The 21,296-nt window shown below is 34.0% G+C and overlaps 2 protein-coding genes across 3 annotated transcripts; one reads left to right on the forward strand and one right to left on the reverse strand.

Moving 5' to 3' along the window:
• The first annotated feature begins 584 nt into the window (after nt 1–584).
• Nucleotides 585–2,323, forward strand: LOC109000292. 2 transcript variants are annotated; one of them, XM_018977124.1, is made up of 3 exons: nt 585–818; nt 927–993; nt 1,158–2,323. In XM_018977124.1, exons 1-3 carry the CDS (start codon nt 744–746, stop codon nt 2,042–2,044), a joined length of 1,029 nt encoding a protein of 342 aa, XP_018832669.1. In that variant the 5' UTR covers nt 585–743; the 3' UTR covers nt 2,045–2,323. The 2 variants fall into 2 exon arrangements, with proteins under 2 accessions (XP_018832669.1, XP_018832670.1); XM_018977125.2 differs by having other exon boundaries at nt 596–818; nt 1,153–2,323.
• An 8,758-nt stretch (nt 2,324–11,081) lies between these two features.
• Nucleotides 11,082–17,957, reverse strand: LOC109000293 (protein EDS1B-like). The gene is made up of 3 exons (XM_018977126.2): nt 17,176–17,957; nt 12,278–13,045; nt 11,082–12,032 (listed from the first exon to the last, which is right to left on the reverse strand). Exons 1-3 carry the CDS (start codon nt 17,515–17,517, stop codon nt 11,319–11,321), a joined length of 1,824 nt encoding a protein of 607 aa, XP_018832671.2. The 5' UTR covers nt 17,518–17,957; the 3' UTR covers nt 11,082–11,318.
• Between the last annotated feature and the right edge of the window lie 3,339 nt (nt 17,958–21,296).

A 21,296-nucleotide genomic window follows, 5' to 3' on the forward strand; every position in this document is an offset into this window, starting at 1 on the left:
AATTTTCACATTTACTATTGTACTCATCAGATTTTTAAATTGTCTAAATCCCACTTAGACAATTAGAGAGGTTATCTATCACTCCAATAGTACTTATAATTACTTATTTTACTTGACACTAAGGAAAATGATTAAATGAGCAATTAAAGAGTAGAAATTTGATAAACTCGTTTCAACATTTCCCAGTCTCACTGTCCCCCCAAAGAGCAAAGGAAAAGTCTATTATGCTGTCCAAATCATACCGCTCGATTTTTTTTAATCTGAATAATAAAGAAAATAGTTTTAAATGTATCGATATATTATTTTTATTTTTTAAAAATATTTAAATATATTAAAAAAATATAAATAAAAAAATAATTCTTTTTTTTTTACAACTAGCGATAACGTTATTAAGACGATAGAGTAGCACCGCTCAAGAGCGAAAGCCTGCTTCTGCCCAGCTTTGCCCCCGGCACATTACTAGGATAATGTTGTCTCAAAATTACGTGTTATGCCATCTGGGCAAGCCAGAAATCAGGTAAAGAATTAGGGGCATTTTCGTAACATTATTACTATATATAGGGACTTGGCCATCTGTGTCATCTGCGTAAGAAAGGCCGAGCGGAGCAGAGACGTTTCCGTTATCCTCTTAATTTCTCTCTCTAGAAGTTAGCTCTCTTTCTCTCCTCGAGAATTAGGGATTTTTGTTTTGGGAGAACCTCTGCGTAAATTCAAACCCGACTCTCAATCCGACTGTCTCAGCCATGGTTTCCGACTCGATCACTACCGCTTCGATTCCACCAGCCCAAAACGCCAGGGATTTTGGCAAGAAGAAAAGGGTGAGAATTAAATTCTTCTCTTTCTATTTTTAAACGTATATTTTATGTTTGTTTTTTCATTTCACTCTCCCTCTCTCGTGATTTGTTGATTGGGCTTGGGGATTTCAGGCCCACAGGTCAGCCAAATTGAAGCAGTGCAAGCTCGACGCTCGTCGCGAGCAATGGCTTTCTCAATGTATGCCCACGATTTCTTATCCCTTGAATATATTTTCCTCTTTTAATGACGTGTATGCATGTGTAAAAACGTACTTCTTTGATTCTACTTATTGATTTAATTTTCAAATACTGGTTTGCTTAATCGATTATCGTGTCTGGGATGAAATTTGGGTTTAAGTACAGCAAAGAACAAGGGATGCAAGGATGAAAACAACGGCGGCGTTCAGCGCCTCAATGGGGGCAACCGGTCGTTGGAGGATTTAGAGATGAATTCCAGAGGCGAAGAGATGGATGGATCGATTCGTCAATACAGCGATTTGGATTCGCCGTCGAACAGTCCCATCAGCGAGATTGGTAGCGTATTAGGCGCTGCCGACTCGGGAACAAACTTCACTGGCAGTAGCAGCAGTGGCAGCAGTAGCAGTGGTGGTAGCTGTTCCGGGTGCATTACAGAAGATGAGGAAGGAGGAGGGGAAGATGATGGGTGTTTGGACGATTGGGAGGCCGTGGCAGATGCTTTAGCGGCTGACGAGGACTGCAAGGGCCAAAGCCAAAACCCGTGTTCCGAATCTCCTCCTCAGGGGGACTCCGTTGGTCAAGTGGTTTCTCCCAGCCAAGTGACGGATAACAGCATGGGCTTAGGAGGGGGGATTCCGAAGCCGGAGTGTCCGAAAACGGTTCCTGGGGCATGGGGGAACAGCCGGGCATGGAGGCCTGACGATGCATTTCGACCTGAGAGTTTGCCCAATTTGTCTAAGCAGCAAAGCTTGCCTAATCCGCACCGGCATTATAGCGGAGGGATCGCGTGGGCTTGTAACAGTGCGGTGCCTGCACCGTCTTCGTGTCCTGTATGCTATGAGGATTTGGATTTCACGGACTCGAGCTTTTTACCTTGCTTGTGCGGGTTTCGGCTCTGCCTTTTCTGCCACAAGAGGATTATTGAGGAGGATGGTCGCTGCCCTGGCTGCAGGAAGCCGTATGAGAATCCTGTCGAAGTGGAGGCAAGTGTTAATGAGGGCAGTCTGACATTCCGGCTGGCTCGTTCTTGCAGCATGATCACAAGGTCTTAGAAGAGTCTCTATTTTCGTCAATTATGTATGTCGGGTCTTTCTCTACGTGTTTTGTGTGTTCTTAGACTCTGTTTCGTTTCTTTTTCTCCGTAGAGGTAGATGTTGGCATAGGGTTTTTGAGCACCCGGGAATTAAGCTACTTCTCTTATGAGTTCCGTTGTTATATGTACGGTGCATTCGTTGGTGTAGAGGGCCTAGCTTGGTATGTGAATACATAAGGTGGTATAGAAATTCAATACATAACAGATTATTACAATATGATTTGGTCTTTTTTCTGCATATGCCCTCTCATGCTTAACTGTTTGCTTGGACTTTATGTTAAAGATAATTGATGTGATCGCCATTGTGGCCATACTGGGGTCAGACCTTTTGGGGTTCAATTAATTTTTTTTTGATAAGTAATAATTTATTCAAGAAATAGCCATAAGCCCAAGTACACAGGATATATACAAAGGAAACACCTACAACTTCCACAAACGAAAAGAAACTAAATGCCAGAAAACTAAAACAAGTGCAGAAAATTATCCTCCATTACAAACACTTTAACCCAAAAACTCAAAGTACTCAAGAAAAAATCCCTAAGATCTCCCAATGAGCGTTCTTTATCTTCGAAGCATCTCCCATTTCTTTCAATCCATATGCACCACATAAGACAAAGATGTATCATCTTCCAAACTCTCACCGCCTTCTTACAGCCCTTCAAACCCTTCCACCCTTCCAATAAATCCACCACTTCTCTAGGCATTAACCAATGTAAACCTGTCCAACTCAAAACCTCAGTCCACAAGAATCTTGACACTTCGCAGTGAAGAAAAAGATGATTTACAGATTCTCCTGCCCTTTTACACATGACACACCAATCAGCTATAAACAGACCTCTCCTTCTAAGATTATCAGTAGTCAATACTTTATCCAAAGATGCCACCCAACAGAAAAAAGCAACCTTACTGGGAACTTTCACTTTCCATATACTTTTCCAAGGAAAAACACAACTACTATGACTTGACAAAAATCTGTAATAAGATGAGACTGAAAACTTAGCATTTCCAGCAGGGATCCACACCATACTATCCTCTCTTTCATGCACCAACTATGAACTGTAGAGATTAACCAGCAGAGCCTTAACTTCATCCACCTCCCAATCATTGACATCCCTTTTAAAAATGATATTCCATTCAACCTGGTTATTATTACTGCAGTAAGAATAATAAATAGATGCATTATGATCCCTGGCAATTCTGAAAATTGAAGGAAAAACCAGCTTGAGAGCAGTATCTCCACACCACAAATCATTCCAAAAGAGAATCCTCTTACCATCTCCCACCTTTAATCTAAATTATTGGATAAGGAATCCCAACCTTTTCTAATAAATTTCTACAAACTAACCCCATAAGCACCACTGGAAGCTTTAGAACACCAACCACCCCACAAACTTCCATATTTCACTTCTATCACACTTTTCCACAGGGCTTTACTCTCCAAATGATATCTCCAAAGCCATTTTCTAAATAAAGCTCTATTAAAAACCCTTAAATTTTTTATCCCCAAACCACCACGATCCAATGGTTGACAAACCTTCTTCCAACTAACTAAGTGAAACTTCTTTTCCTCACCATAGCCTCCCCATAAGAAATTTTGAAATAAACTCTCAATCCTCTTTTCAACACTTGCCAGAAGAGGAGAAAGAGAAAGGAAATAGGTGGGAAGGTTGGACAAAGTACTCTTTATAAGAGTTAGTCTTCCCCTCTTAGACAAGTAGATCCTCTTCCAACCCGCTAACCTCCTTTCAATTTTTTCAATCACCCCATCCCATATATTGACAACTTTAAAAGAGGCTCCCAAAGGAAGCCCAAGATACCTCAAAGGCAAAGAAGAGATTCTGCACCCCAGTAAATTCGCCAGGTCTGATAAATTCTGAACATTACCCTCAGGAACAATTTCAGACTTCAACAAATTAACTTTTAATCCCGAAGCAGCTTCGAAACATAGCAAAAGTGCTCTTAAAACACGAAAATTATCCGAATCAGGCTCACTAAAAATCAAGGTATCGACAGCAAATAACAAATGAGAAATCTTTAAACAATTCCTAGTCTCATTACCCACCACAAAATTGGACAGCAGATTACCCTCCACAGCCCTCTCAATCATTCTACTCAAGGCTTCCATAACCATATCAATTATACATGGATTACAATGTACAAACATAGTTTTCACTTATTTGAATCACGGTTTGAGGTCTTGGAATTGAATGCCATGTCGAATTTTATCTTGAAGTTCTCGCTTGATGCTTCTACTCTCTCTCTCTCTCTCTCTGCATTTTTATATCTCCAGGCTTATATTTGGTTTTCATTGGTTTATGGTGAAGGTTTGTGGGAACTTATTTCTGATTTATTTGTCACCTTGTTATCTAGGGGTGAAGGTTATCTTAAGCTGTCTATGGTTACTGGTTTAATCTCTTTTTTAGAATAAGTAATAAATTTTATTAAAAAGAACAAAAGGCTCAACCTAGGTTTACAGGATATATGTGTGTGTGTGTGTGTGTGTGAGAGAGAGAGAGAGAGAGAGAGAGAGAGAGAGAGAGAGAGAGAGAAACATTTATCTAGAAGTAGAAAAAGATAGAAGAAAATTATGAAGAAGCCTATTAAAGTTTATAGCAATTGTCTAAAGGAAAAGAGTACTGAAAAAGAAATTTTGATCTCCTGTAATGTCCATTCTCTGTTCTCAAATTTACTATCATTATTTCCCTCCAAATACACCAAATGAGGCAAGTATGGACTCTACATGACTGCAATCTGTTGATTGTCACTTAACCCTCTCCAAGCACTAAAAGGTCCTTGGTTCTTCCGGACATTAACCAAGTCAAACCTACCTGACTGAAGAGTCATTCCAGTACACACTCGCAATCTCACAATGGAGTAAAAAAGAATCAACAGACCCTCCACTATTTTTTTATTGATAATTAATAAGAGATTTTATTTCCAAGAATAGGCATAGCCCAACTACACAGGAAGTATACAAGAGGAAATACAACCCTCCACTCTACTTACACATACAACAGCAATTAGTCACAACGATGTTTCTGTTCTTTAGATTATCCATTGTGAGAATCTTTCTTAGAGGCTGCCCAAGCAAAAAATGCAGCTCTCAAAGTGACCTTATCATAAGGAATGAGGACATTGTAGAAAAACAAACATTGAACAACCCTTTATTTCCTCAATCTAGTGGATTTTTTTTTTTAGAAGTAAGAAAATTTATTAATCCACATAATTAGGCATAGCGCCAGTTCACAAGGAATATACAAGAGAAAACACTTAATTACAAGCTAAGAGCTGGAAAGATCAACATAGAAATCATCTCAATCTAGTGGAATTTAACAGATTAAACAACAGTCATCAGTTTTTTTATACTTATAAAAAAAAAAAAAAAAAAGTCATCAGTTTTCTTTCATGAGCTGCTCTGGTAAAGGTTACATCCCACTGAGGGAAGCTAGTATATCCCTAAATAGTCTACCATGGAAGCAGCTTTAGCATGATTAACGTAGTACAGCTTCGAAAAAGCTTCTTTGAGAGCCTTACCTAATCTAATTCTGGAACCATCTCTAAGCTCAAATCTAGTATGGTTAGAAAACTGTCTCCAACCTTTTGGTATGTTTTCTCGTAATCCCACTTCATGGGGCCACTGGACCTCATTACCATCCACCCTACTGGCTTCCATATTTAGTATCTACCACATCCCTCCACAAGGCCTCTCCCTCATTTTGATAGCGCCAAAACCAATTTCCCAAGAGTGCACTATTAAACAAGAGCAGGTTTCAGAATTCAAAAGCTTGGACAACATTCCTTGGACCAGCTTACTAGGTGGAGTCTTAACTCATCTTCTGACCCAACCTAGAGGAACTCCCGTTGCACTTTATCTAGTTGGTGAGCCACCCTAAAAGGAAGTGGAAGGAGAGACCTGTAATACGTGGGTAGATTAGAAAGAATGCTCTCAATCAAAGTGGAGTCTACCACCTTTAGATAAACTACATCTTTTTCCAGCTAGCCAAACGATGCTTGATCCTCTCGATAACCCATCCCAAATTGACTTGTCCTTGAAAGCAGTCCCAAAGGAAGACCGAGGTGCTTCATTGGTAGAGAGGATACTCTACACCCTAGTGTATCAGCAAAACTGTCAACATTGGTTACTGGACCCACTGAGACGTACTCAGATTTACCTATATTAACTTTCAACCCAAAATTGCCTTGAAGCATAAGAATGGAGCATGCAAACAGTGAGTGTGGCTTGTGTTGGCTCCACAGAAGAATAGTGGACCATATTTGTATAGAAGATGTGTTAAGTACTTCGGAGTTCCTACACCCTACCGAAAAACCAGACGGAAAACCTCTGCCAGCAAGAGTAGATATAATTTTGTTAAGTGCCTCCGTGTCAATGACAAAAAGCAAGGAGACAAAAGATTTACTTGCCTTAGCCATGAGGTCCACTGAAAAATCAAAAGGAGCTCTTCACTAAAACAGCAGAGCACACGGTATGGAATTTAGATACAATGTGGAATCCTAAAGTCATTTTGATTTATCAAAACCACATCTCATTATGTATGGAAGGAGTCCCCATTTGACAAAATCTGAGGCCTTTTCAATATATCCCTCATGAAGCACCTAGGCTTCTTAGCCTATTATCCACAAGCTCTTGTTGGCAATAAGAGTGGAGTCCAGTATTTGCCTGCCCCAACAAAGGCATTTTGAGACTTCGAGATGATTCTCTTTCACCATATGCAAATTTATTAGTAAAAAGTTTAGAGATGATCTTTAAATCCCACTCACTAAAGCGTTTCATACATAACGTTCTCCTCAGAAGGCCTCTCAAGCCACAAGCCTTTCTCCTATCCAATGTGTTTAAAAGCTAGGCCATCAAGCTTAGGCCTCCATGTAAACATAGAACTGTGCGATATGGCTATTAATGTCGTCCAATCGGTAGACATTGAGCCATCAACCAATAGCATCTCAATAGTATTGTTTCTCTAATTAGTGTTGGTCACTATGGAAAAACTTTGTGCACTTGCTCTCTTTTAACAAATGAGCTCTTGACTTCAAAAAATTAAGTTCTACATGCCTTAACTTTTTTTTTTTGTATTAATGGTTCACTCATTCAAAATATTTATTATTGTTTCAGTTTTAATAAAAATTAGAGATGTTCTTTATTTGAGATGTTTTTGGTGGTGTCTTTGGAGGGAAAGGAAACGATCGAAGTTTTGAAAATCGCAAACGGACTAGGGATGAGCTTAGAACTTCTTTTTCAATACTTTATTCCAGTGGTCAGTTGTAATAGAATTCAATGGATTGAGCATCCATAACTTTCTTGTATCAATTGTTAATCATGCTTAGGTGTTTCTCTATATATGACCCTTGTAGATGGGCTATGCCTATTGCTATCAATAAAAGTTCTTGCTTACCTATCAAAAAAGATGTACCGTTTGGCCGAGGGAAGTGTCATTGGCAGGTCAGCCAACTTTCTTGATGTTGCCCAGGTTACTAAGTTATATTGCCTCAGGTGAGGTTAAAATTCTAACTTGGTAGCATTTTAGATTCTTTAAGAGTCATTCATCCCATTGCTTGCTTTCTGATCCATCACACATACCTTCAGATATCTCTTTTTTGCATGCTTACTGAAGAATCTCCCCTTTTATTTGGTTCCACATATCTTCTTAAAGATTGATTCTTATTCTCTTTATTGCTATGTCATGTCAGGCCTAAAAAAGTGGTGTAGTCATTTTTTGAGAGAAGCCTATGCTAGGATCTTTTCCGTTGTTATTCCCTAAATTGAAGGTTTGAATGGTGTTCTTTCTCATGAATGATTCCCTTACCGAGTATTATGGTTCAATGTTTTACATGTCCTGTTTTACTTGTACTATGGATTTACCATTCTGCCAAAAGCCAAAAGCAGAGGGAGGCAGAATGGAGAAAGGAAAGGGACAAGGGAAGTCTTGCTTGGTGTGATAGCTGCTATTTTGGGGTTAGGACACAGTACTAAAGGTCTCGGACTTCCTGGCAGTTTTTCTTTTGGGCAGCTGTTTATTATTGGATTTCACCAATACACTCCTATAGTTTATGTTACAAAGATATACCAAAAGTGTCACAAGTGTACCAAAAGTGTCACAAGTGTCACAAGTGTACGGTTTGGGACTTTGTTATTCTTAATACTTTTCTTAATTACTTATCAAGTGGAGGAGGGCGGCTTTGAGTATAGTGGCTTACTCTAGAAAGAATTAAAAAGGAGAGGGTACAAATGAGTTTCAGCGATTCAGGAAAACTGATGAAAAGTGGAGAGTGGAGAAGAAAAGAAGGGGAAAAAGTAAAACGTGGTTGCACTGTGAGCTATATATATATATATATTTAGTGGATACTCATTCAATTGGAGTTCCTTATACTCTGCATTTTTCCTTCAGTTCCTGTATATGTTGGTCATGGTTTGCTTCAGTTACTGTGTAAGGGAAGTTTTAGGTGCAGTTTAGATAGTGAGAATAATATGAGATGGTTATAGATGAAAGTTGAAAGTTAAATAAAATATTGTTAGAATATTATTTTTTAATATTATTATTGTTTTGGAATTTGAAAAAGTTGAATTATTTATTATATTTTTTGTGAGAATTTGGGAAAGTTGTAATGATGAGATGGGATGAGATGAGATGAAACACTTTCACTATCCAAACGGGACCTAGTGCTTATATTTGAACAAAGTAGAGGCTGGAGGGGTGTATAATATCTTTCCTGTTTCTCATATTTCTGTTTTTTCGATTTTGTTTCTTCAATCAGTAAAGGGGTTATCTCGTGTATACTGTGATCATTTTAAATGAAATGATATCTAAAAAAAAAAAAAAAAAGAGGAGAGATTGTTGGTGTTTCCTCTAATAGATTTGAACAGCATTGGGGTTATATGTTACTTGCCCATCTGAAAAGAAAATTCTTGTGATGACTAACTACCCCAATATTTATTTATACTTTTAAAGCGACTGTTGCCATTTTGGCTGTGTTCCTTGAGGATTCTCAAATTGGTTCCATGGTATGTGGTGAGTGGGGCATTCGAAGGCTAGTACAATAGTTCTTGCAGTTTGTATCCCCCATTACTGTTAGATCCTCATTCAGCTGTTGATTTTTTCTGACGTGGTGTACATAACTTCCTTATTGTCTTTGCTGCATGGGGATACGCAGTGAAAACTTTTAACTTTTCTTGTTTATGCTCGTTTCCATATCTTTTTTATTGGTGTAAAATTATTTTTAGTTTATTAGTTGATACAGTTTGGGTGTTGCCACTTCTTTTTCAACATCTATTGGAAGGTGACTTTTTTGAAGTATTTCATTGTCGCTGTCGCTGGATTGTGTTAAATGCGTATCTGTGCTAAATCTCTTTCTCCCCCATCTCTAATTCAGTGAAGCCTTGAGCACGTGCTTCTCTTTCTACCCTTTCTTCCTTTGGTGGGGTGTCTGCCAGCTTATGATGTGTATCTTAGCAAATAAAAAAATTTATCTAACAATTTTCATAATTAAACATCTTATGATTACTCATCCAAATTTACGGGTTCTGATATTTGGTGCGTATGAAAGGTGGAATGAAATGATAGACAATCTGTGTACACTTGATATGTAGGATCTCAAGGCTTTATTTTTTGTTGCAGCGTACCATTGGATGATAGACAACCTGTGTCTCTCTAGTTTCAGTTTCTAAGATGTTCTTGCTCTCTTCTCTCTCTTCCTAGATCGAATTTGTTGTATACCCTCTATGTACTTCCGATAATAAAACCTTAATGATTAAATAAATATAAGGGGCTCCGATATCTGTTAGGTACTACAAAGATATTCAAAGTATGATCTTGAGGTAAATTGTCGTAGAAAAATAGAGTTTTCTTATCCTCTATGAATTATGGTAGATGAACACTAGATCCAAACGAGATCTGTCCATAATGAATCTAATGATACCTGTGTAGCACTTTTGGTCACAGTTTTGCAGTCTCAGGTCAGGAGTTCATTAATGAGAATCAAGAATCCTACTGAAAGAAAAGTTGTACCTAGCTTAATTACTCTTCTGTGCTTCACAATTACACATGTTCTTGGTTTTTGAGCCTTTTACCTTACTAGTGAAATCATTGTGGTGTTTCTTCTTGCTTCGAAGTCTGATAAGCGTTGCTGGTACATTTGGTCCTCTGGAAGCGCCACTCGAGAAAAAGAAAAAAAAATCTCCAGAAGAGTTATTGATTTTTAGTTATATTCTAATTAGCCTGATGAATCCCAGCATGCTGACATAATATTGTTGGCTCTGCATTTTACATTAGGGTGGCATCTACCTTTTATTGAGGAGTCGGACTCTTTTTTTTCTCCATTGGAACATATTTTTCCTCAAGATTTGACTGTGATTGGGTATGTCATAGGTGAAGTAGCATTCCTTTTTGGTGTGACATACGGATTATGTCAGGATGAAGTTATACACTCTTCCTTTTCTCTTATGCAGTCTGATGTTTCGAACCTTCTGTAAATTCAGATGGGACTTGAGGAATTTAACTTCCCCTCAACATTCATTTAGATTTTAGATGGGTCTTTCACCTAATTATAATTGATTCCGAGATAGTTGCTTTTTGGGTTTTCTAATTTCTACACCTTGTTCACTTTATTTCACTAGATCCGGCTGCAATTACTATTTGTTGTAACTTCGATTTTTGTTGTGATTGTGCACCTCAATTTCTATACTAATTTCAGGGTGGATTTTAGCAGCTTCTTTCATGCTTTATGAACAAAGAGCTTTTATCTTCAGCCAAAGGTTTGTACATGTTGGTATAACTGTAATATGGCGATCATTTTGTCTTTGGAACTCTCAGATTATTCATAGTCGCCTACCAGATTTATTAGCTTAGTAATATTGCATTAGATAGACTTGTATTCAAATTTTAGTTCATACATGCATACATATATAAACATGAATTCATGAAATAATACTGATCATAGCCAATAATAGCATAGGAATTTGATTCTGCAGATCAACACTTCTCATGTTAAGAATTTCTTCGATTTATTTTTCAGATTTCACGTCCATACAAAAATGAGAAAACCGAATAGCTGCCTTTAAGTCTTAAAGTTCGTTTAGCTCAAGTTATAGAGATACTCTATTTAGTACACATCATAGCGCTCATCCTCTCGCCAAAAAGGGGGTAAAAAAATAGCACTCATAGCATATTTCTTATTCAAACATATGGAAGCAGAGGTGAACAGCAAAAATCTCCGTTTCATTATCATTTTATGAATTCTGAAAGGCGAGATTTCCTCCTATGCTCTTCAGGAAGCGCTTTCCACCACTTCACCAGGGTGGATTTCTCCAAGAACACATCCGCACCCAAATCTTTTTCCTTGGCCCATTTCCAAACATCTTCTTCTAGCTGCAGAACTCCAGCCCTTTCACGTTCAAACTCTTCTCTGCTACTAGTTTTACGGCAGAGCTCCTCTACTTCTGCCCAGAAATGTGATTCTCCGCTGGCTCCAGGAACCATCTTCAGATTATGCTCACGCCATTTTTGTGTGTATCTGTAACGTTTTGGCCTGCCCCTTATCATATAGGGTCCCGATACTTCATTCCTCAAGTGTCGATAGAAGTTAGCAATATCTAGAGGCTCGACAAGGCGGCGGTAACTAGTTCCGAGCTCTACCCATTCCTTTTCGCCCTCGAATCCATCTGGGAGTTCAAATATTTTCAACATCTCCATGATTTGATCCCATATACCTGCTAGCTCGAGTCTCTTCACATTAGCAATGAAGTCGGGTTCTGCTTCTTGAAGCTTGAAGGCATCATACCAGCCTACTTTGCGAATTGCACTCTTCTCTCTGTAGTCTTCTAGCACCTTCATTGCTTCCTCCATGTCACGCTTCTTCGCTATAATATCAGCTTTATTTTTCTGCTTTCGCTTCTCTAACTCCCCGGCAGAACGAAGACACAGTCTAGCTCTGGTACTCTAGAACCTCAAGCACAGAGAAATAATCACAAATAGTTTATCATACATTTTTTTTTACGAGTACAAATAGTTTATCATACACATATACATATACCAAGATGAACTATCACTTTCGTGTTTTATCTTTGTTAAGTCTTTTGCAAGTCAAAGTTGAGCAACAAACTCTTTTAAGAGAGTCTAGACTTTTGGCATTTGTAAGTTGAACTCCAATAAAAGATTTTGATAACAAAAGAAATAAAACTCACCAAGCCAAGGTCAGTCAAGGCTGAGTTAAGTGCTGTACTGTTACCGACTACTTCCTCTCCAGACAAAGGGATGGTTTCCAATTGGTTCGAGTTAACATCGTATACATTTTTCTTATGCAAATCTTGCGATTCATTTGAGTACAGGAAATGTTGCTGAAGACTTTTGCTGGCAATGTATTCCACCTCTGTTTCGCTGCTCAATTGAGAGGAGTAAAACAGTAGTTGCAGAACAGCATCTGGGTTGGTCAAGACCACCAGTTTTCCATTCCCACTGCAGAAGATGTAGGTTCCAAAAGGTCTGTAAGGGCTGAACTTGATGAAGCTTGTTAAAGTTTCCGATAGCAGATTTGTGTTCGCCATGAGATTGCAGGCGGTGTGGCTTGCCAGGGCCGATGCATTTTCCATTACAGTTTTAAAAAAGTCGGAAGCGGGAGGGGGTTGATGTGCAGAAACTTTGGATCTTGCAGAAAAGAATTGCAGAATTGGTGAAATTTTTTGTTGAATGGATGATATGGGAGCAAGCATGATCCGAGGGACAATGTCATATCTCATGACAAAATGTTTGAAACAGGAAGCCCAGTTCTCTCTCCTAAGAGCATGGGAAACTATGTGGTCTCCAATTAGAGGACATCCAAACGTCAGACAAAGAGGTGATTTAGGTTTGGAGTACTTTTCCAGGAACCAAAGTGTTGCAAAGATGGCCATTGCACCACCCACTGAGTGTCCTGTAAACACTATTTGCTTCTTCGCTTTCACAGCCACATCCACCTGAATTATATATATATATATATATATATATACACACACACTTATAATCAGCAACAAGATTCTATATGTTTTCTAATTCCATAACAGTATGTTACAATGCTGGATTATACTCCTTTCATTGAACAAGGGCAGCACAGTATGAATGGAGGCTTAAGGCAAAATTCAAAATTAAACTTTTTAATTTAATAAATAATATAATAACTCATGAATTTTAAGTTCAAATATCACTTTTAAGCTTTAAAAGAACAAAAAAAAAAAAAAAGGATTAATAGATATATCATACAAAATATAAAAAATGTTATTTGCCTTTTTTTTTAAAGAAAAATTCTTCTTATTACCCACTATTAACAATTCCACATTCCACACTTTATAAAAAACACTCTCACATCCTATGCAAAATACCTCATCCTATGAAAAAACTATAGGTATGGGATATGAGAGTAAATAGTGACTAATGCATGACATTCTAATTTTTTAAGTCTTTCATGTTCTACCAGTAGATATTCTATTTACTATATTTATCCATTTAGTAAATGAAATAAGTTAACATAAGAATGTAGACTTTGGTTTAATGTAAAACAACAATCTTGAGGTGTTTATCTTTTGAAAGAAATATAGACCTTCATTCATTTATCTACAATTTTAGAAAATCTACAATTTTTATGTTCTCTTTTAGGGCTTCTTTCTTTTTATTTTTTATTTTTTATTTTTATTTTTAATGGCAAAATAGATAACACAATTTTTTATTATAAAAATAAACTTGGTTATTAAAAGTTTTAAATATTGTATCTCATAAATTTATATAACTTTTAATGCATGAAACTTTATTCTGCATTATTATTATTAAATAAAATTATAATTTTAAATCTACTCCTATAAATCATGTCAACGAATATTTCACTATATAATTATTAGATGACCATTGGTACCATAAAGCCAAATCAACCACTCCTCATTTGTTTTATTATTATGTAATGTGTATATATAATGAGATAAACTTATAAAATAATATATCAAAGTAAACCACTAATTTCATTTTAAACAAATTATTAAATGAAAAAAAAAATTATTTAAAATCATAAAATTACCTGATTCAAATCTATAGCTCTCGGCATTAATGATATCTACTCTAATGAACGTTGAACTTAACTAGTTCTATGTGCAAATGAGGGTCTCAATGGTGATCAGAGATAATGAACTTTGATATTTAATAAACTTTCTAATATTTATGTAAAATTAATATTCTTTTAGTTTTCCTAATGCATATGTTTTTAATTATCAACGTATGCATTTTTAGGTCAGCGACTTGGCACACTATATAAATAAATCTTAATATCAAATAACGTTTGTGAAGTTTCTCATTATTAATATAAAAATAAACCAAAGTAAAGAGATAGAAGATTAATTTACTCGACAGTTGTTTTTTTTTAAGTCGGGAAACTTCTTCAAGGCAGGACCTTTCGGACCCACTCCTACAGAGTAAACTTTAAACCCGTGCACCGCACCCTTGAAAGTTTCCCTACACAGAATTGATTAAATCACTGGCTTTTCACCAAGAAGTATGGCCCCAAATAATTATTTACACCTATGAGGGGTTGAACATTGGACCTTGAAGGGAGTGTTTTCCTAAGATCAAAGCCTTCACCACTTGGGCCAACCCTTTGGAATTTTTACTCGACCAAAATTTTGAAATCAAAACACTAACATTGACACTCTTTTAAAAGCTCTAGATATTCTATAATGTCTTAGCAATAGCATTGGATTGGCACCATTTTATCTAAATATATTTTTTGCCTCTTGCCTATCACACTCAAAATTTAACCCCACATTGAATTATCCATTTAAATTCTATATAAGAATAAAATATTATTTATTTTTAAATTTTTTATTATTTTTTTAAAATTATTTTTAATCAAATAAAATATATGATTTTATTAATTTATAAGGTGCACTTTTTCTGCTAATTTTTTTTTTTTTTTTTGTAACATAACAATTATATCTTTCATTCTAACTAAATTCTCGTTTTTTGCTTATATTTTCAATAATTATTATTTGCAAGTGAGAATCTAACCATAAATATCTAAAATTCTATGAAGTTATTAATTAACTTGTAAAAATTTCTCTTGTAAGCTGTAAGTTGTACTGTTTGTTGGGTGAAATAAGAATAAGACTCGGTTTGGATTCAATAATCACTCCAACTCATTTCATTATCAAAATTTTCTCAAATTTTCATACAAAATATAATAAATAATTCAAAATTTTCAAATCTCAAGACAACAATAATATTAAAAAAATAATATTATAATAATATTTTATTCAACTCATCTAAAATCATCTCAATTCATCTCATATCACTATTCAAACCACAACTAAAACGTAAAATGACTTTTCTACAATTGAGGTCAAACAATTGAGGTCAAATTTATTGAACCTCTTTAAGTTCCTATAGCTAAAAGTTAGAATAAATTCATCTTGTCCAATCCTATGAAAGTCAATATTAGCTTCCATTAGTTATTGAATGGATCTCGCTAACATATGGCTAAGTCAATACCAGATATAAGGCCTAGTTTGAATTCAAGATGTATGTTAACTTATTTCAATTCATCTCATCTCACCATTATAATTTTCTCAAATTTACATACAAAATATAATAAACAATTTAACTTTTTCAAATCTCAAATTAACTTTTTTAAATTTTCACATAAAATATAATAAATAATTCAACTTTTATTTTACTAATCACAAACCATCTTAAGTCATTTTTGAATCCAAACTACTCATTTATTTATTCATGTGCATTGCATAGGTTTACAAATGAACATAATACTTATAGCATTTAATAATCCTATTTCTTTGTGATTTTTTCAGTGCATTATGATTTATTTTTTCCATTTAAAGTATATAAGTATCCTAATTTATATTACCACACTTAGAGAAGTAAAATCTGCATAAGGGGCCTAATCACTTGAAGAGTATACATGAAGTTTACAACCTAAATGAAATGAATGAATCATGTCAAATTTGTATGTTGATATTTGACTTATTTTCTTACATATGATACAAATAAATAAATAAATAAAGAGAAATACTTTAGTCTTAAAGAGATTTTACAAAAATAAATTTACAAATTGATATTGTTTGATGTGATACGTTAGATTGTAAAATTATTTTTATTACAATATAGATCTAATGTATTATATGAAATTATGTCAATTTACGAGTTTATTTTTATGATTTTTTTTTATGACTATATCACTTCTTATAAATGAATATTACTATTTGATGGTGTACCGAATTATTCGTGAGAGAGAGTCAATGAATATTGAGATCTGATTTAAAGAGTATGATACGGTATGATACGGTGAGAAATTGTCAACACCTCAACAAGTCATATTTTATAATTTATTATGATTTTCTTAATAGTTTTAAGTGCAAGTATAATTGTTTTATGAATTTAGAAAAATTTTTCTCATCAACAATTATTTATTATTCTACACTCCATATTTTATAAAAAATATCTTTATACTCTATGAAAAATATCTCTCTGTGAAAAAATTATAAGTGTGGAATGTGATATTTACTGTGGCCGATCTGTAAAATTTCTCATGAGTTGTTAAAGATAAAGTCAACACGATCCAAGTTCTATTCAACTCATTCGATTTCTCTACCAATTGAAAGTACAGAATTCTGCTAAGTTTTTTTAGATATCCGAATCCCTTTCAAGAATTCTAACAGAAAACATGACAAAATCAGTGTAAATTTAACAAATGGCATGAAATAAATGGAAAATGGGATAAAAATAGAAGGCTATATATGATTGTCCAAAAACAGATAGAATGGTACTTTTGTCAGCAGAATCCAAAGCAAGCAGGAACACAACCAAATTAGAAGGAAAAAGGCTACTCTGTCTCTCCATTTTGTCCATTTAATTTGACCGTTGGTAAAATTTTTTTTTTTTTAACTTAATAATTAAGAAAGTATTTTTAAATATATTAATATATTTTTTAAAAATATTTAAATGTATTAAAAAAATAATAATAATAATTAAAAAAAAAAAAAAAAAAACAGAGTAGCCCCACTCAATCAGAAGTAGAAAGAGATACAGAACAAGACAATGACGCAGATTATACCTTTTGTTGGAAATCCGAACTCCACAAGATCTTGTTCTCAAATCTCTGCAGAAAAGCTTTATTAACCTTGGCAATTTCATCGGTGCCTATACTTCTGATCACAGAACGAAAAAGCTCGGCTTTGACTTCTGTCTCTCCAACTGGGTTTTTAGCAACCCAATCGTCCACAGACCAAGATCCTGCTGGAAAGCTGAAAATGACTGTAGAAACAGGGAATTTCTCTTGAATAAATGGCTTCTCTGGAGACTTCTGAGATTCGGTGGCAGAAGAGCAAGCTTTCTGGATCAGCTTCTCATCCATTTCGATGACGTCTCCGAGCCTAAGACTTCCATCACTGGCCATGGTTTTGAGCTCTTTCTTCTGCAATTTTACCGGTTCAGATTGAAAGAATCAGTTTGAAGTTGCAGAAAGTACCCTTATCCTTTAAATTATCTATATTGGGTGTTCAGCAGATTATAAGAAGGTGAAGAGTTAAAAAAATGGGCGAGTTTTTTGAGATATTTTTTCCTTGTAAATGGAGGAAGCATCCTACAACTTGCTCTTTTACTTTTTCTTTTTCTTTTTCTTTTCTTTTCATTTTCTTTCTCTTGCCCTGCCCCTCGACGACGAGCTGCTTGACGTGAAGGTCTCGTTGGATTCCTGACCCACCTTGTTTGACGGAGTTTTATTAGGGTATGCTTGTTCGAGAATATAATTATTTTCAGACATTCTTATGTATATCCTCTTGGTTGTACGCTCTCAGAGTTTTGTTTATTCAAATATTATATTTTATCTCTAAATTTTAAAAACATCTACTTAAATAAACAGTAAATAAATAATGTGAAATTGACAATAAACAATTTTAAACAGTAAATGAACATTACAACTTCATGTGAACAACGCAAAATCTTAAGGATTCAGGTACTCTATAAATACCGTGAGACTCACATTTTTTTTAAATCTTAAAAAGTTAAAACTATCTCAACTTATTTTATTATTTAAATATACATTTTTTTTACAAACTATTAATCTAATCTTAACTCAAAAAATCTCATTACTACTTGAAATATTTCATCTCATATCATCTCATATGAACTGTATATTCAAATCGTTAAACTACTTAATTATTATTTATAAATTATTTACACTATTATTACATTATTATTTACAGATAATTTGAGATAATCTAGGCTATATATGAATATCAAGATCATCCTCCATCTCAAACTAATCATTGATGGAATCTACTACTTTTTCAACTTTTCATAAAAAGTTAAACTTATCTCAACCTATTTTATATATTCAAACACATATTTCAATCTATTTACATTTCAACATGTCTTAATAGAACTCGTAAAATATTATTATTTATATATCAATTCAAATCATCTGAGATTATCTCAACATCCGCAGCCATAGTATTTAAGTTTTTGGTTTTTAGGATTTATTTCACTTGAACGATCTGTAGTTAACTAATTATAAGCAAGTTATGGAAAGAAAAAGAAAATAAGCAATGGTTGCCGGTTGGACATGGAAAAAATATTACTTATCTATTTTTATATTATTATTTTTGTGACTTCAAAAATTCAAATAAGAAGATGCTAAATAATTTTTAATTAAATTATATCACATCAATAGATTTAAAAGATTGTTTTTTTTTTTTGAGAAATAAAAAATAATAATTAAAACAATAGTAAATAGTATATTTTATTAAAGATGAAATAACTATTCAATCACAAGTTGTGCAAACTTGACAATCCATAATTCTTTCCTCCATGATTTGAGTTGACTCGTTAAACTGTATTACTACGGGGAAAATACAACTGGAAAAGGACAATGCTAGGGCCATCTAGACAGTAGGCATGTCCAACTTGAACATACACGGTCCGGACACGGGTATGACACCTAGGTCCCTGGTTTTTATATAATTATTATTATTATTATTTTTTTAAATCATCAAACTCTAGTTACCTCACCCCTGCTCCGCAATGCATCTCTTGAAATGCATCTCTCTCTCACCGTCTCCTTCGGAAGAGCTTTTGCAACATCTCTCTCTATGTAACCCCTGATCTTGTGGTGAGATTTTTAAAAAATAATTTTTAAAAAAATAATAAAAATTACTGTTTATTTTAAAACTTTTTACTTCTATATCCAAGATATAAAATTCTACGTTATGAAATAAAATGTGATTTGAGAATAAAAGAGGTTTACAGCAGAAAATATCAAATCTTAAAATAAAAAGGTCTCTCATAGAATTAAAACTCTCGTGCTTAGACTTTCGTGCTCTTCCTTTTGGACCATGTCTGTCTTGACGTGTTCTGCTCATTTAGTTCCTGTAGGGGAAAAGACATACATAAAAACTAAAATAAGTCGAATGCTCAGTAAACATTACTTTATACAGTTAAAATATACTAACATAGATTTTCATTCGTGCATTCATCACTCCATACATGCTATACGTACATAAGATATACATTCGTTTTGGAAACATCACTAGGAGGGGTTTTTCTTTAAAAAATGATTTTTTTTTTCGTAAAACATCTCCCATCAGTGCCTTCATTTCTCAAAGAGTTCGATGCATTCATACATTTTTACATTCTTTCTTATCATTTTCTTTAGCTGGTACATACTGTTACACCTCGTGTGTTGGGATTATCGGTCTTCCTTTGAACTTGGATTCTGTCCGTGACCACGAGTTGGGAATCTCTTTCAGTCAAGGGGCAGCACTGTGTGCACTACTACTACTATTTACTCGGAATTGCAATCTACCTAGTCCTTTAGTACTATCATTCATTCATATGACAGTTACGTATTTTGATGCATTGAAACATTCATTTCCTTTCAGTCCTTTCCTTTTAGTTCAATCATTTCCTTTTCAGTCCTTTTCATTTAACAATTCATTTATGGAAAAACATTATTTAAAAGCATGAGCTTAAACATAATCTTTCATAGCATCCATAAAACATCAATTCATAGGAAGATTTTAAAATACTTTTTTCGCATCTTTTAAAGCATCACTGAAAGCACGAGGCATAAGCCTCACATCTCATTTAACAATGGAAAATGCTACATGCCCCGCTGGGAGCTCCCGCTGGGCCTGTAGCATTTATTTATTTATTATTTTTAGTTTTTTTATTTATATAGATATTTTTAATAATTTTAAATATTTTAAAAAATAAAATAAAAATTATAATATTATTAAAAAATATTTTCTTAATCACGAAATAGAATAAAAAATAATATTTATTCAACTTCGTGATTAAGAAAGTATTTTTTAATGATTTTTTTTTTACTTTCTGATTAAAGAAATGTTTTTTAATGATATTTTAAATTTATTTTATTTTTTAAAAATATTTAAAAGTGTAAAAAAACCTATATAAAAAATAAATTAAAAAAATACACATAGAAAAGTACATAATAAGCCCAACGGGAGCCCCCAACGGGGCTGTAGCATGTCCATTTTAAATATTTAAAAAAATCATAATATTGTTAAAAAATACTTTCTTAATCATGAAGTAAAATAAAAAATTATAAAATATTTTTTATAATTTTTTATTTTACTTCGTGATTAAAAAAATATTTTTTAATATATATTTTTTTACTTTCTAATTAAGAAAATATTTTTTAATAATTTTTTAAATTTATTTTATTTTTTTAAAATATTAAAAGATATATATAAAAAATTATTTAAACAAAACACATTAAATAATACTACAGCCCCCAGCGGGAGCTCCCACCGGGGGCTTTAGCATCACCCTTTAACAATAGGTGCAAATTGTTACTGTAATTATTCTGTTAAAAAAAATAAGATCATGATTTTATGGTACAAGTAAAATATAAGATATAATCAACCAAAATCTTCTTATAAAAAGGAAAAAAGAGTTAAAAGTCTACCACTAAAAAGTAGAAACTTTACTATAAAAAATGCCAAGGCAAATGGCTAGACAGTGCTTAACTAAATAAAGCACCTCTAAAGTTAAGAATTTGTACCTATAAAAATTGAGAGGAGACTTTAATAACTAATTTAGATACTAAGGTATTAAGTATTTTTAAAATATTTTACTATTATTTATTATTTTATTATTATTTATTATTAACTTTTTACTAATATTTATTACTTTTTAACTAATATTCACAAAATA

This window comes from Juglans regia, chromosome 9 (assembly GCF_001411555.2).
Source record: "Juglans regia cultivar Chandler chromosome 9, Walnut 2.0, whole genome shotgun sequence".
Classification (NCBI taxonomy): Eukaryota; Viridiplantae; Streptophyta; class Magnoliopsida; order Fagales; family Juglandaceae; genus Juglans; species Juglans regia.

Excerpts from the sequence above, each read along its gene's own strand:
- LOC109000292 (XM_018977124.1), top strand. The coding sequence starts at position 744 with ATGGTTTCCGACTCGATCACTACCGCTTCGATTCCACCAGCCCAAAAC. Across the intron at positions 819-926 it reads ATTTTGGCAAGAAGAAAAGG|GCCCACAGGTCAGCCAAATT; the intron begins GTGAGAATTAAA and ends TGGGGATTTCAG. Across the intron at positions 994-1,157 it reads CGAGCAATGGCTTTCTCAAT|CAAAGAACAAGGGATGCAAG; the intron begins GTATGCCCACGA and ends GTTTAAGTACAG.
- LOC109000293 (XM_018977126.2), bottom strand. The coding sequence starts at position 17,517 with ATGGCCAGTGATGGAAGTCTTAGGCTCGGAGACGTCATCGAAATGGAT. Across the intron at positions 13,046-17,175 it reads GTTCGGATTTCCAACAAAAG|GTGGATGTGGCTGTGAAAGC; the intron begins GTATAATCTGCG and ends TATATAATTCAG. Across the intron at positions 12,033-12,277 it reads CCTTGACTGACCTTGGCTTG|AGTACCAGAGCTAGACTGTG; the intron begins GTGAGTTTTATT and ends TTGAGGTTCTAG.